Raw genomic sequence first — 14468 nt, forward strand, 5'->3', positions numbered from 1 at the left:
AAGATTCTCTCTTTCCTCATTTTCTTCAAATAACTTTATAGCTTCACTTTTAGTGAACGCAGCCACACTACAGATAAGTTACATTATAGCAACTATATACCATAATTTATTTTATTTGTATATTGCTTATTTCATTCTTCCTAGTATAGTATATTTTATATAACCGCAACTTTTTCATTTCATATGATATATGACTTTACATTATCACTCTATATATCGCAACATAATCATATGATGCTTAGCTTACATAAAGTACATTGCTCATTTCAACATGCCCATTATAATCTTCACAGAAAAGCATAACTCCCACCTGGAAAGGGGGCAATGTCACCATGTAAAATGAAGTAAAATTTTATAATAATTCGACGATATTCAAAATAAGGTAAACAGGGTTAATTACTCTAAATTTAAAGTACCTGGACAAAATATAAAAAAAGGGATTTCAGCTTATTTATGTTCAGTCTCATTGAATTTACTAGTCTTTTTATTATTATATTGTATTTTTCAGCAAATAAGAGAAAATTTCAGAAAAAATAAGAGAAAATTATTGGACAAATAAGAGAAAATTATTGGATAAAATAAGAGAAAATTATTGAACAAATAAGAGAAAATTTTAGGTCAATTAAGAGAAAAAAAAATGGCAATTAGCAAAAAATTTACTTATACTTAAATCTCATAAGTTTTTCTCCAGGGCTAAACACTTTTCAAAGAATCTGAGAGAATGGCGAATCCAGCCCTGGCAGTCTTTCTTAGTTACTTTGGAGCAGGCATCCATTATTCTGGGTGTGAGTGTCTCACCAGTTTCGAAAGGGCTTCTTTTGACGCCATACTTCACCTTCGACCAGAATAGCTCAATTGGGTTTAGGAATGGTGAGTACGGCGGAAGATATGCACACTTATAGCCTCTGCTTTCTATTAAGTTTCTTACTGTAGCTGGCTTATGTATGGGAGCATTATCCATTACCAAGTAAAAGCCCTTCATATTATTTCGGTCAAGAACATCCATCACATTACTCAAGTAATTTAAATAGTGCTCAGTCCTAGTTCCAACCTTAGCTGTCGTTGTAACAATCTTCCCATCTATTCTTCTCTTCTTAGCTCCCGAAACTAATATTGGCTTTCTCAAAGAGATGTCAATAATGCCGGCGCTAGAGATGGCACCAAGAATGGTTATTGTGGTGCCTTTTGAAGCAGGGACAGTTGTTTTAGCAGGTTCTCCTATCTTGGACCAGCCACGAGTGCGTGTCATGTGTAAATTGAACCCTACTTCATCCAAAAAAACGCAATTATTCTCAAAGTCCATATTTTTATCAGCTAGCCATTGAAGGATGGTCTCCTTTCTCTTCTTAAGAGTTTCTTCCGAGTTTCTAGCAGATGAAATTTTCTCCAACTTCTTCATAGATAGTGCACAGCTGGTTCTAAGATGTCTGTATACTGCGGATGGGCTCACGGAGAGACTTGGAAATTCTTTGAGCAACAACTCGTGTATTCCAGCTACAGTTGCAGTTGAACACTCATCAACAATGTCGGTAATAAACTTTGTGTGTTTTTCAGTAAGCTCAGAGACAGTTCCCATTTTGCGCCCTCTTTTTTTCTGTTGAGGTATTTCCCCTGTTTTCTGCCATTGCGATTTGAAACGGTAAGCTGATTTCTCATTTATTCCTGTTTTTAAAGCTGCATCTTTTACAGGAACCTGTTCAATTAACAGGGAAATAAGCTTGTTGATATCTTGCTGAGTGTACACACGTCTAGCATTGCTAGCGGCGTCTTTTTTTTCGGCCAGATCTCTGAGAGGCTTCTCTTCTTTCAAATCGCTCTCACTACCCTGTACATCAGCTTCATTTTCCTCCTTATCCGAGCTATTGCTGGCCTCATCACCCTCGTACCCTTCCTTCAGCTCCATCGTCGCATCTTCATCTAACTCCATGGCTGATGCAGTGATGTTGTACTCCCACTTCTTTCTCATCATTGACATTACGCTGACAATGATTTCAGGTACAGCTTCAATGTCATCGTCGCGTAGAGAAATTTCGTTCATATCAAAGTCAATATCCATTTTTTGTTAATAATAGTGAGAAAAGTGCTTTCTACTAATTGCCATTTTTTTTCTCTTAATTTTTCTTGGACTTTCTCTTAATTGACCTAAAATTTTCTCTTATTTGTTCAATAATTTTCTCTTATTTTATCCAATAATTTTCTCTTATTTGTCCAATAATTTTCTCTTATTTTTTCTGAAATTTTCTCTTATTTGCTGAAAAATACAATAATTATTATAATATTAAAGATGCCAATAGTAGTCACTCGTGTAACATTTCATTATAAAACAATATAAAAGGCACGAATGTTTAATTGCCCTCTTTTTTTTCTTTTTTTTCCTTTTTTTTTTCAGAAATGTGGGGAGCCTGTTTTAGGCCGGGCTATGAATAGCACTGAAAATCGCCCCGTCTGTATAGTGCCTCCCATGGCTGATGGAAGGTAACACAGGCTCATAGAATGTTTATTGATAATAAGAACGTGACTGCGCTCACTAAAAAATGAAGTTATCAAGTTATTTGGGAAAATTGAGGAAAGATATTCATTTATATTTTTTTTAATATGCATAAAATTGTTTATTTGCATATTTTCATAATAAATGCTCTTGTCTAGTTTCTGAATAACATTTAACTTGTTGATGGCTACAATAATATTATACTTGGGTAGGATAGAGTAGTATATACATATATACTTTATTTGATTCTTTTAGATTTGTAACTAGCATTGTTACAACGACACTTTTGTTTATTGTTATCATTATTATTAGGTCTGTCATTAGTAGATACAAGGCTAGCTTCATTTGAAGGCGTTTGTTCATTACGACGTGCCCAATATTTTCTAATAGGAGAGAGAGAGTAGTCATGGAAATTACTAGCAGACTCCCAAGTAATCATCGCTTTCACCATAACCTTTTCCATCTGACTTGGTATAAGTAATTACCAGGAGTATCCTTATGGTTGATTACTACCTCAACTTCATAAGTATCAGTTTCAGTATTGGCCAATTTAACTTTACGCGATATCACTTTAATATGGGAAGGAGGTACGTCTCTTGGTAAGAGTGGACCTGTACCATCAACCAATACATTGCTTCCACCTTGAGTTTTTCTTTTGACAGTATAAACGTTTATAGATGATGGACTTTGTTTTTTAGACACCCAGTGTTCGACTATACTATTTGCACGAGGATGATAGCTTGTTACAAGCCGATAGTTGATACCAGAGTGTTCAATATAAAGTCGTACTATTTTATTTACGTATTCTGTACCATTATTGCTTTGGATGATTTTAGGTCTTCCCATTAGAGATAGATAGTGTATTTCTTTTCGTAAGTGCTATTGTTAAGGATAATTTATCAGGGATTGCCCCAAGTACACAAAATCTAGTAAATACACCAACAACTAGAAGGATGTAGTTATTTCCTTGTAAAGATATTGTTATAGGGTCCAGCGGTGTCAATATAAATGTGATCCTATGGAGCATTAGCATAAATTGATTTTAATGGATGATATCCATGTTTTGACAATCGGGACAGTTTTTTACTGTGTCAAGAGTATCTTCTTTAAGCTTTGTTCAATGAATTCATTCACTATGTAAAGCTGTTACCATAGCTTGAGCATCACGATGTCCTTCTAAATGAGTTTTTATCAGTAGATTTAATCCTTCTTCCAGTGCTGGTGTTATTAAATCAGCAGGGCATCATCACACGAGATGTAAGAATAGATCCATCGTCGTTGACAATTTGTAAAGTAATAATGGTTTTAGGAGTTTTATCCTCCACTAGCATTTTTTTTCAGGTTCGAAAAGACGCGATAAAAGAATCTGGAAGTATATTGTAAATACCAGGTCTGTGAATAATTTTAAAGTCATAATCCAAGATGGTATCAAGCCAATTGATCATCATAGAATTGGCAGTGGGTTGAGTATGGAGGAAAGTAAGAGCTTTATGATCTGTATATAAGGCAGAAGGATTTCCCCCATAAGAATGGATGAAACTTCTTTAAAGCGAATATGATACCAAGTAATTCTCTTTTTGGTAGTTGAATAATTTCTTTCAGAAGCAGAAAGTGAACGAGCCATGAAACCAATATATCTTGTTTGGTAGTCAATGACCTGATATAGAACAGCGTTAGTAGCAATGTAAAATGGCTGTTGAAGATTGGGATAATGAAGGACTGGAGCCGTGTGATATTACTAGTAAAATTTCCAAAAAAAAATATATGTATATTATAATAAAAAGACAAAAAAACGTCAACGAGACCGAACAATAGTTCTAAAGTCAATCACTTTATTTATGAATTTAAATTGATGGGGGTATTTATAAGAATTGTTAAAGAAGTTTGAGATAAGATGTGAGTCAGAAAAGTGCTAGTTACGACCTAATAAGATATATTATAGATAATGAAATGTTAGAAATTTCAATAATATTTGATAAAGTGGATCAAGAGAGTTTCAGGAGAATTTAGATAGAATTCCTTCATTTGCATGTTTAATCAAGAAACATGACATTATAAGTCAGCTGATGACAATTACATTGAAAAACATATAATATGAACCCGATAACAGTGAAAACTACACACAAAAAGGACCTGATGTCATGGTTGTAAGATTTGTAACTTAATACAACAAGATAAATAGTCATAATAGAACATATAGTGCACTTCTGTCTCTACACATATTAGGTATATTTACTCTTGTATAGAAAAATAATTAATAAAAGTCTTACATCTAACTTTACAAGTCAAGCTGTGGATAAACTAAGAACAACACAAATACGCGTAATAATTGATTTCACTCAAAGTACACATATTAGCTATAAAAATAAATGTATACTAAAGACATGAATATACATCTATAACAATTAAATAATCATTCTCTTCCATGATTACGTCATCAAATAGAATTTATCATATTATTATTCCACAAAATATATAAATACTCTTACATTATTAACCCTTATTTTGTATAATTTGAACATAATTGAAACATGGAACATACTTGAATTAATTCATTTTTATCTTAATAAAACTTATTGACAAGTCTCAACGTACTTCTTCTGTCTATTTTCTTTTATTTCCCTTTTTATTCTTTTATTTTATTATATTCTTACCTGTAAATCACAACACCACATCATCAAGACATCACCATTTCACATGCATTTATCAGATGCAAAACATGTTGAACTGTCTAAACCCATTACCAATGTGATAGGTAAAGACTGGATCCAATTTCCACAACTCAGGTATGCCATTCCACAACTTTTTTCTAAAACAGTGATTATGGATGGATCTGCAGCGCTGTTGTTAAATGGCTTAGAGCCCTATGGCAGGTTACGAACTGTTCTGCTCATTTTGAAAGAAGAACCAAATCAACATTACATCAGTCGTCATTCCCTAGAAAAGAAAACAAATATGGGTGGATTACAACCGTTGCTGTTGAAAATGATAATACAACTAAAGTGAAAATAGGTCTTTTGATATGTAATTTGTTAGTTACTTCCAGTTTACGAATTGATAGTCATGCGGTAACAACAAACGGAGTGGTGGAATTAGGCCCGAATACCAATAATTTCTTTCCTAAGGATATCGTTTCGATTTATTTGAATGAAGAATCTATAAAGCTTGCCAAGATTATGATCAAAAACAAGGCAACAACGTTGATCAATTCGTGGAACTACCTGGTGCAGTTACGTCAGATACGCAGTAAGTTCCACTGTTTGTCAACGTACACCCTTTGTAGGTCTTTTAATTCAATTTCTACTGATATCACTTTCCAGCCATATACCATATGGTTTCTGTATTATTATGACTCAAACCAGAGTTTGGAATCACAATCACAAAAGTTATCACTGATGTTCCAACGTATCGCTCTTTCTGTGATGGTAGATGGTGCTGCTGTTCGTCTAGAAATGAATACTTTCAAAAATCTATACAGCCAATTGAATGAGAATTACATAAAAAATACAATCAAACCGATTTTAGATCTGGAACAAGGTGAATCAATATTCATAATCAACAATACCAAGCTTAGCCAAAGATTATAAAAATTAGCTGATACCATGACAGCCTGCATCTCCAACGCAAACAAAACGACAAAAGAGTTATTTACTAAACATTTATCAAAATAAATGTTCACCATTGAATAGCTATTAACTTGCCGATTTATGATCACTTTTCTCATTTACATTCTTCATGATGCCTATTCTTAGTTTCTTAAATCATAAAGTTTCTGTTTATTTTTACATTGATTTATAAAACCAAATTTGAAGCAAATAAAAATTAATAAAATGCATTAGGCAGTCTTATTTTCACAATATGCCTGACATAGAAAAACTTGACTCAAATAGAAATTTTGATAACACATATAGACAGCAGTTAAACTAGACCTTTGATTCATAAAAAAAAAAAATAAAGATTAATAGCAACTGCTTGAATACATAGTGCTAGAATATGCTGTATTGTCCTAGTCGGTCAATAAGTAAAAAGTATCATTAACCTATCTCAAAGCAAAGTCGAAAATCTATCTAATAAAACATATAAAATAAAATATTAGCAAATGTTTAGGTGTAATATTCATTTATAATATTAAAGATGCAAGTAGTAGCCACTCGTGTAACATTTCATTATGAAAAGATATAAAAAGGCATGCATGTTTAATTTCCTTCTTTTTTTCTTTTTTTTCCTTTTTTTTTTTTTTTTTTTTTTTTTTAGAAATGTGGGGAGCCTGTTTTAGGCCGGGCTATGAATAGCACTGAAAATCGCCCCGTCTGTATAGTGCCTCCCATGGCTGATGGAAGGTAACACAGGCTCATAGAATATTTATTGATAATAAGAGTAGTCATTAATTACGAACAATATTTAGTTCATTATATACAAACAAATAATCATATTTGGCTGTAAATGACACTTTTTTGCGACTTATACTTAATCACAGATACCTTTTAATTTAAAATAAAATGCTTGACTATTGTTCGATCTTATTTTAGTGAGATAAATTGCTTCAAACCTTCTTCTTTGGCACAGTACTAATAATGCGGAAGTTGGTTACAATTTAGTTAATTTCATCTTTAATGAATAGGCATAAGTATTTGAATCCCTAGGCGTATCTGACTGGATACCTTCCATATCGTGTCATCTAAATAACGTATTAGAAGTTCCTTATCGTATTTTTTTTTTCGCAATGACCTCTAATAAAATATTGTATCTTTTTACAAGAATACTTGATTAGCATAGTTAATATAAATAAACTTACAGTTTCATAAATGCATATAACTTTAAGTTGGGTATTTCTATTAAGTTGTGATTACTAAGAATAGAAAAAAAAAACATAAAATTTGACCGAATTCTGTCGACGAAAAAAAGGTGAATGACAGCCAGACTAGGATACAACTATAATAAGGTATTTTATAATAACTATGTTTCTTCTTTAACATCACAGCTTATGTTATAAATTACATTTTTTATTATGTCTATCATATTTGTAGATAGCGATATAAAGTTAATTTAGATAATACATTATTTTTTTTCTTTTATAACCACTCTATATGACATGCCTCTTTTATCTAGAAATACGTATATTTATATCTGATAATTTTGATATACTGTTTATATCTAATTCATCAATTTCAAATGTAACAGAAGTATGTCTAACATGTTTGCTGCTGTTGCTGCATATATTCTACAAACTAATGTATATAAAGGTAAATAATAATAATTCTATTGTCTCTCTCTCTCTATTTTTTTTCCTTATATTACCTCATCAATCAAAATTGGCCAAGCTCCTTCAGAATCATAGTTCTGAATATCCAAATCTTCTTGGCTTGCAAAATCAAGAAACTATGTAATGTGAATAATACTTGTATATAAATGGACCAATTCTACTTACCAAATACCATGTATCGCGAGAAATTGCTTTGCCATGTTTTTCCTAGAAAAAAAAAGGTGTCAATAAGCTAGCTTGTATTTTTGTTTACAAAATTCTATACTTCTAAAAATTTTATCCATTCTTCTAATAAACTAAATCTATGACTACTTAATAACAATCTCCATAATTCAATCGCTGCTTCTAAAGCTAATAAAAAATAAATAAATAAATAGATTATTATGCTTTAGTTTTATACTTACATAAATTTTTTTGTCCTGTTTGTCTACCAAATAAGAAGGCATAATTATAAACCTTTCTAAAACCTTGTTCTGTTTGAAATTGTTCTTTCAAAGTTGTGTTCAAGGCTCTTTTTAATTTTTCGATAGAATCCACTTTTAATTGAAAGAATCCTTTGATGAATCCTTCACGCGTAAATTCACCCATTCTTTCAGATCCTAATTGATGTGACAGTAATAAAAATTCAAGTTGTGTTGGCTCAATACCGAGATCTTGACATAATTCCATAGTACCATCCACGTTGATCGAGTCTTTTTTTTGGTCATCTATATATTGAAAGTTAATAACGTGATTACAATTTTTTGTTTTTTTTCTTTTCTTTTTTTTTTTTTTTTTTTTACCTTCATATTTATCAAATAATCTATTCAAAATTTGAGTGTAAGCTTTGGTTGGTTTATTGTTTTTTGTTTGCTGTTGTTCATAGATATTATTTAGAGCCAGATTGACATCCCAGTTAGATGATTTTAGTATCTTTATGCATTCTCTTTCACTAAAATAGACTGAGTTACTTGATGGAGACGTTTGTATATTTTATTTTACCTTAATTGAGAGAAATCCATTAATTGTTTGATTTTATCCATAGATTGTTGATGCTATTTTGTATTATTTTATTTAATTTAATGTAAACGAGAAAGTAAGTACATTTGAAAACTTTACATTAGCCATTTTATTTTATTTTATAGATTTGTGTAATTAAAGAATAGAAAAAATAAAAATAAAAATAAAATTGAAATTGCGCTATAAAAAAAAAAAAATAATGCACCGGGGTTAAAAAGGCATCACTATATGGCTATGTTTTTTTTTTCTTTTTTTTTTTTTGTTTAAATTTATAAAATGTATAGACGTGTTTTATTCAATAATTTAAAACCAACTTATCGTCGTAACTATGTTGGATTGGCATTTAATGAACAAAAACAGCAACAAGCGATTGATCGTTCTTTGAAACCATTTCAACATGTCGTGAATGGACCCACAGAAACTATTTCAGAAATTGGCAAAGGTAATACTATCTATTCTATAACTGATAACATAAACTGAAAAAAAAAAGTAACAGATGTTCATACGGAAAATGAAAAGGAGCCTATTTTTGAAATTATATCTTCTGGCGTTGGTAAGTTGTAATGATGTAGTTTTTAAATTGTGAACTAACTATAATAATAAAATATAGGATCAGCACTTTTGATTAAGGTAGGAATGATCACCAATATTGTTAAAGTAATTCAGATTATATATATATGTATATGTGTTTTTCCTTTATAGTTACCTGCAGATACAGAAATTATTACAACTACTGGATCAGCTATTGGATCTTCGAACCGAGTCAATTCTAAATTGACACTTGATAAAAACATTACTAAATCTATTGGCAAAAAGCTGGTTGGCGATGCTATGTTTTATCAAAAAGTATGTCAAAATGTTATATAGTATGTTTATATGACCAAAAAAAATTTTTTTTTCTTATTGATTTTTTGTTAGCATTATACCAAAAATGCTCCAGGAGATCTATTATTGACACCTCAGCGTTTAGGAGAGATTGCTATAATTGAATTAAAAAACAGTTCAAAATATATCTTAAGACGTGATGCATTTTTGGCAAAAACAAACAAAGTTACTATGGATTTAGGCATAAATTCTAGTGAAAATGTAAATATATTTGTACTATCAAGTAACACTTCAAAAAAAATAGTAACTGATAAAAGATATATTTTATGGTTAGGGTTTAATAAATAAACTAGTTCATACTGTGAGTGGACCAGGTACATTAGCTATTAGTCATTATGGCGGCATTTATCGTATTTCACTTGCAGCAGGGGAAGAGTATAAGGCTAATCCTCGTAATTTAATTATGTGGGATAAACGTACAAATCCAACTCAATTACATTCAAAGCAATCTATTGTACCTTCACCTCGATCTCATTTGAGAAAATATGAAGTATTTAGAAACATTGTTGATAGCCCTTCACTTCAACCAAAATTACAATATGTACAACGACTTTCCAGATATATTTTTAATCTTATTTTGGGAACACCTGTAAGTTGTGTGAAGGATATTTAGAAAATAGAAGAAAAATAAGCTTAAATTTTATGTATATATCTACTAGGATTTTGTTAAATTAAAAGGTCCTGGTGACTTTTATTTAGCTTCTCGGGTTGAGCCTCGATTTGAAACATCTAGATTGTAAATTATGTAATTATTACTGTGTATATAAATCACTCACCTTATTATTATTATAGAATGAATGCTTTGACTTCTATAAATGATTCTGCTCGTCAAATATTTGATCAACAAACTATTGATATGTTCCCTGCTCCTCCTTCAGACACAATTAGTCAGATTACTACCAAGAAAAAGCAACATCCAGGATATGCTCAAAAATCTTCTGTAGATGGATATCCATCTTATTATGCTGAAGTGCATAAAGGTGATGTAAGCTTTGTTCCAGCTAAACAAGAATAAATTATTTATTTATTTATTTATTTATTTATACGCGTATACATCATAAATAACACTTAATACATGTATGCATAATATATTTAATTTTAATTTCTAAAAACTGAGCTCTTCTATTTATAAATGCACAACTTAATATTAAAAGACAAAAGAAAAAAAAATTATATATCTTGCAGTAATTATTATGTTATATAGATCAGAATAGAATATATAATGTATGTTTTAGTATTAAATAGCAAATTCTTCGGCGCGAGCCGTGATTGGTGGAGAAACTATTTTTCCGCTAAGAGTATAGACAGTATGTCAATTATTTTTCTTTTGTCTCTTTCTTTCCCTTTCCCTTCCTTTCCTCTTTTTTTTTTTTTTTTTTAATTACTATTCCTATTATTCATTTATTCTTTTTTTTTTAAAAAAAAAATGAAATCAATTTTAAACTTTTTTAAAAATAAAAAAGAATTATGGAAAACAATCATTAAATGTACAGTAGCTTATGAAATAGGCACCATTCTTGTTCTAATTCCTGCAGTCTATAAACATGCTGGAAAACCGCCATATCTTGTACCACTTGGTACCTTATTTTTTAATGCAAGCGGGACAGCCGGAAGTCAAATAGCTGGTATGCTTTTGAATATTCTGACAATGATCCCTTGTGCTATCTGGAGTGGATTTGTAGCTTATCTATGTTCACTTTATAACAATCAAGTTTATTATGTAGAACAGCAACAATCAATAGGATTGTATAAATATGGTGCGGGCGCAATTGGTGCAATTGGTTTTGGTATCTGTGTCTTTATGATGGCTTATTTTCGACTTCGATACCCTCGACTTTATATACCAGCTTTACAAGGTTTTACAATGCCCTTCTTTATTATCACAGGTGGGATCTTTGATAGACATTATCAAGCTGCTTTTGCCATACAAACATTATATCCTGTTTTAATTGGTGGAGCCGTTGCATTGATAGTGAACTTGGTGCTTTGGCCAGAGACAGCTGCGAAAAAAGCAGAGTAAAGTGTAGGGAGAACCGAAAAAATATAATTGTATTACTAATTTTATATACTTGTATATTTTTTTTTTTTAGAAAATCAATTGGACAGACAATTAATTCAATCAAAGATGTTTTATCATTTGTACAAGAGGATTTATTAAAAAATGATGATTCGGGTGTTATGGCAGGCGATATTGCATCAAGTACAAAATTACAAAATTTAAATAATAAACTTCAAAAAGATATTGCTCAAATGATCTCTGCTCGACAGGATGCGAAATATGAAATCATTGTCTCTTATTATCCACCAGAGAGTTATCGACCTTTAGTCAACTCATTAAATCATCTCTCTGAAAACTTGCAAGGGTTTTCATTGGCTATCAAACGAGAAGTGAGGATCATGTTGGAAAAGAAGGTGAACGCTCATTTAAATCATTTAAGGAAACGATCCGTCATCATGAATGATGATGAGTATGAGAAACAAACGATTTCGACAGCCAACCATTATTATTATCATCAACTATCTAAACCCATCTTACCAACAACAACAACGTCATCATCATCAACAACTTTACCTGCAAGTCAGGATTTATTTCAAGCCAGTATCTTATCAGGGGATACTCTTGTCTTACAAGGTCGTGAATACAAAATCATTGATCGTTTACAATCCACCATTCAACCCGCTCTAAAGCGATTCCTGGATGCCTGTACCATTACACTAGAACAAATTGAAAACCAACTTGTCGAACATAAGGCTATCTCCATGAACACATCTACAAAGAATCATCTTATTCATAGCAGTAAAACAAGAATTGATTTGAGGGCTGCTTTAAATGATTTTAAGGAAACTGAGCTTTTACTTCAACAAGAGTATGATCAATCCGATAGCGTCCCTAGTGAAGACCATTTTTTGGTCTTTACAGTTATCTTTACGTTGATTGAATTTGGTAAAGAATTAATTCAACTTCAGACATATGCAGATGAATTAGTACTACAGACTAATTCCAAGAGATGGTGGATAAATCGAATTTATTTCCCAAGAGTCCCCTTACGAAGATGGCTCAGTAAAGGCTCCTCTGAAAATAAAGCTGCACAATCACTTTCAGAAAAAGTCGTTTTAGATAATCAAGAAAGGCTTCAACTGCAAGACATGCAACAACATGGGAATGGTCGTCAAAGATCCACACCCTGTCGCTCTACTGATATAATAAATAAGAATAAGTGTTCAGATGCTGATGATGATGATAATGATGATAATGGAGGTATTCCAATATCTCGCCATATAAGTCGTATTGTATCCAGAATCGAAGTAAATCCTTATCAGTTTGAACAAAATGAACACCAAGAAAACAATCATGAAGAGCAATTTGAAATGGAAAACAACGAATTAGAGCCTTTACAACATGCGCAGGGGAAACATATTTGGAACCGATGGCTCTATCATCTTTCTAAATGGTTTCAATATCCACCTACACGGTATGCGCTTAAATTTACGATTACAACTGAACTTTTAGCTTTAATGGCCTTTTTACCGATAGAGGGTCTGAACGATTTTTATAATAACAATCATGGTCAATGGGCTCTTTTGTCAGCCATGGTTGTCTTTAACTACACGGTAGGCTCTACTGCGATCCAGTGCTTTTATCGAGTGGTGGCCACAATAATTGGTGCCGTCTGTGGTTATCTTGCTCTCCTGGCCGGTCATCGAAATGAAAATCCTTACGTCGTTGCCGTCCTTGTTCTCGTCTTTCAAATCCCAATGTGGTATTTCCTGTTTAATACACCTTACCCGCGTATTGGCTTCATCTCTATCTTGACCTTGGCCGTGATCACGAACACAGGCTACACTGATTTTTACAAGGAATCCATCTTTAGTCCTGTCTGGAAAAGAACCGTTACCGCCCTTTTCGCTATTATTGTCGTCATGTTGGTGGATCAACTGGTATGGCCGGTATGGGCAAGAAAGCGGTTAAGGAAAAGTCTTGCTGATCTCTTGATTGCAACAGGTATTCAATACTCGCGTGTTGTGTCACTGGTATGCCAAGAGAACACAAACTCCTACCGTTATCGATCTACATTTGAAGAATGCCAAAGAGATCAGGGGTTACTCATGAATCAACTACACGTGATCCAGGAAATGTTGGTCCTCGCTAGTACAGAGCCACGCTTAACAAAGGGACCCTTCCCTATCAAGGAATACAGGGAGATCTTGGACCACGAGCGAATTATTCTCTATTGGATTCAACATATTCAAAAGGCACAATCGTTTATCACCGAGAGTGTACGACGGACGATCATGACGCCTATCAACTCGTATCGTAAGGAGATGGCAGCTGCTGTTCACCTTTATTTGTTTACCTTGGCATGTTCGTTACGTACGAAATCTTCTTTACCTGCTTCTCTACCATCAGCTGAAATGGCAAGACGTATGCTTCAAACAAAACAGACAGCAGGATGGAAGAGGAACTATGAGGAGCTTTGTAAGTTGAGTGCCAAATCGGTAGCTAATCGACAAAGTGCAGAACATCAAGTATTTTGGCATACGTATGCAGCTGGGTCTGTTGAAGTTGTGGTTGAACAAGAGGCCATGGGTGATATAGTTGCGAGGTTAATGGGGCAACATGTTTTTAAAGCAGCAACAAAGGATTGGAATCGATATGAATCATCTTGATCTCCTTTCTTGCTACAAACACTCTTTGTTAATTCCTAAACGTACAATACGCAACATACACATATAAATAATCATCTATCCTCCTTAATAGAATAAAATAATAGATATACATGAAAAAAAAAGAAAGAGAGAGATAAAAAGAGAGAGAGAAAGAGGGGTCACCTT

General features: G+C 32.4%; 5 protein-coding genes across 5 annotated transcripts; 3 read left to right on the forward strand and 2 right to left on the reverse strand.

Moving 5' to 3' along the window:
- Positions 1-2584: 2584 nt before the first annotated feature.
- BX663DRAFT_514273 (uncharacterized protein) lies at positions 2585-2967 on the reverse strand (the record flags this gene model as incomplete). The annotated part of the gene is made up of 2 exons (XM_051528283.1): positions 2801-2967; positions 2585-2696 (listed from the first exon to the last, which is right to left on the reverse strand). Coding segments are annotated over exons 1-2 (195 nt in total), but the record flags the coding sequence as incomplete, so codon positions are not given.
- Positions 2968-5071: 2104 nt separating this feature from the next.
- Positions 5072-6075, forward strand: BX663DRAFT_544146 (uncharacterized protein; the record flags this gene model as incomplete). Its single annotated transcript, XM_051530880.1, has 2 exons — positions 5072-5274; positions 5307-6075. Exons 1-2 carry the CDS (start codon positions 5186-5188, stop codon positions 6073-6075), a joined length of 858 nt encoding a protein of 285 aa, XP_051381365.1. The 5' UTR covers positions 5072-5185.
- A 1867-nt stretch (positions 6076-7942) lies between these two features.
- BX663DRAFT_106435 (Cullin binding-domain-containing protein) lies at positions 7943-8531 on the reverse strand. Its single transcript, XM_051521476.1, has 2 exons — positions 8156-8531; positions 7943-8102 (listed from the first exon to the last, which is right to left on the reverse strand). Exons 1-2 carry the CDS (start codon positions 8418-8420, stop codon positions 8011-8013), a joined length of 357 nt encoding a protein of 118 aa, XP_051381366.1. The 5' UTR covers positions 8421-8531; the 3' UTR covers positions 7943-8010.
- A 498-nt stretch (positions 8532-9029) lies between these two features.
- On the forward strand, positions 9030-10671 carry BX663DRAFT_456865 (mitochondrial biogenesis AIM24-domain-containing protein). The gene is made up of 7 exons (XM_051523872.1): positions 9030-9192; positions 9247-9303; positions 9453-9596; positions 9669-9836; positions 9910-10224; positions 10295-10371; positions 10428-10671. Exons 1-7 carry the CDS (start codon positions 9157-9159, stop codon positions 10648-10650), a joined length of 1020 nt encoding a protein of 339 aa, XP_051381367.1. The 5' UTR covers positions 9030-9156; the 3' UTR covers positions 10651-10671.
- A 334-nt stretch (positions 10672-11005) lies between these two features.
- On the forward strand, positions 11006-14414 carry BX663DRAFT_514290 (uncharacterized protein). The gene is made up of 2 exons (XM_051528284.1): positions 11006-11651; positions 11726-14414. Exons 1-2 carry the CDS (start codon positions 11062-11064, stop codon positions 14301-14303), a joined length of 3168 nt encoding a protein of 1055 aa, XP_051381368.1. The 5' UTR covers positions 11006-11061; the 3' UTR covers positions 14304-14414.
- The last annotated feature ends 54 nt before the right edge of the window (positions 14415-14468 follow it).

Source organism: Cokeromyces recurvatus (genome assembly GCF_025118155.1).
Source record: "Cokeromyces recurvatus strain NRRL 2243 chromosome Unknown BX663scaffold_18, whole genome shotgun sequence".
NCBI classification, from domain to species: domain Eukaryota; kingdom Fungi; phylum Mucoromycota; class Mucoromycetes; order Mucorales; family Mucoraceae; genus Cokeromyces; species Cokeromyces recurvatus.

Bases quoted from the DNA above. Each gene is read 5' to 3' on its own strand.
- BX663DRAFT_106435 (XM_051521476.1), bottom strand. From the start codon at position 8,420: ATGGAATTATGTCAAGATCTCGGTATTGAGCCAACACAACTTGAATTT. The intron at 8,103-8,155 runs GTAAGTATAAAA...ATTTTTTATTAG, and splicing joins AACAGGACAAAAAAATTTAT to CTTTAGAAGCAGCGATTGAA.
- BX663DRAFT_456865 (XM_051523872.1), top strand. From the start codon at position 9,157: ATGGACCCACAGAAACTATTTCAGAAATTGGCAAAG. The intron at 9,193-9,246 runs GTAATACTATCT...AAAAAGTAACAG, and splicing joins TATTTCAGAAATTGGCAAAG to ATGTTCATACGGAAAATGAA. The intron at 10,225-10,294 runs GTAAGTTGTGTG...TATATCTACTAG, and splicing joins ATCTTATTTTGGGAACACCT to GATTTTGTTAAATTAAAAGG.
- BX663DRAFT_514290 (XM_051528284.1), top strand. From the start codon at position 11,062: ATGAAATCAATTTTAAACTTTTTTAAAAATAAAAAAGAATTATGGAAA. The intron at 11,652-11,725 runs GTAAAGTGTAGG...TTTTTTTTTTAG, and splicing joins ACAGCTGCGAAAAAAGCAGA to AAAATCAATTGGACAGACAA.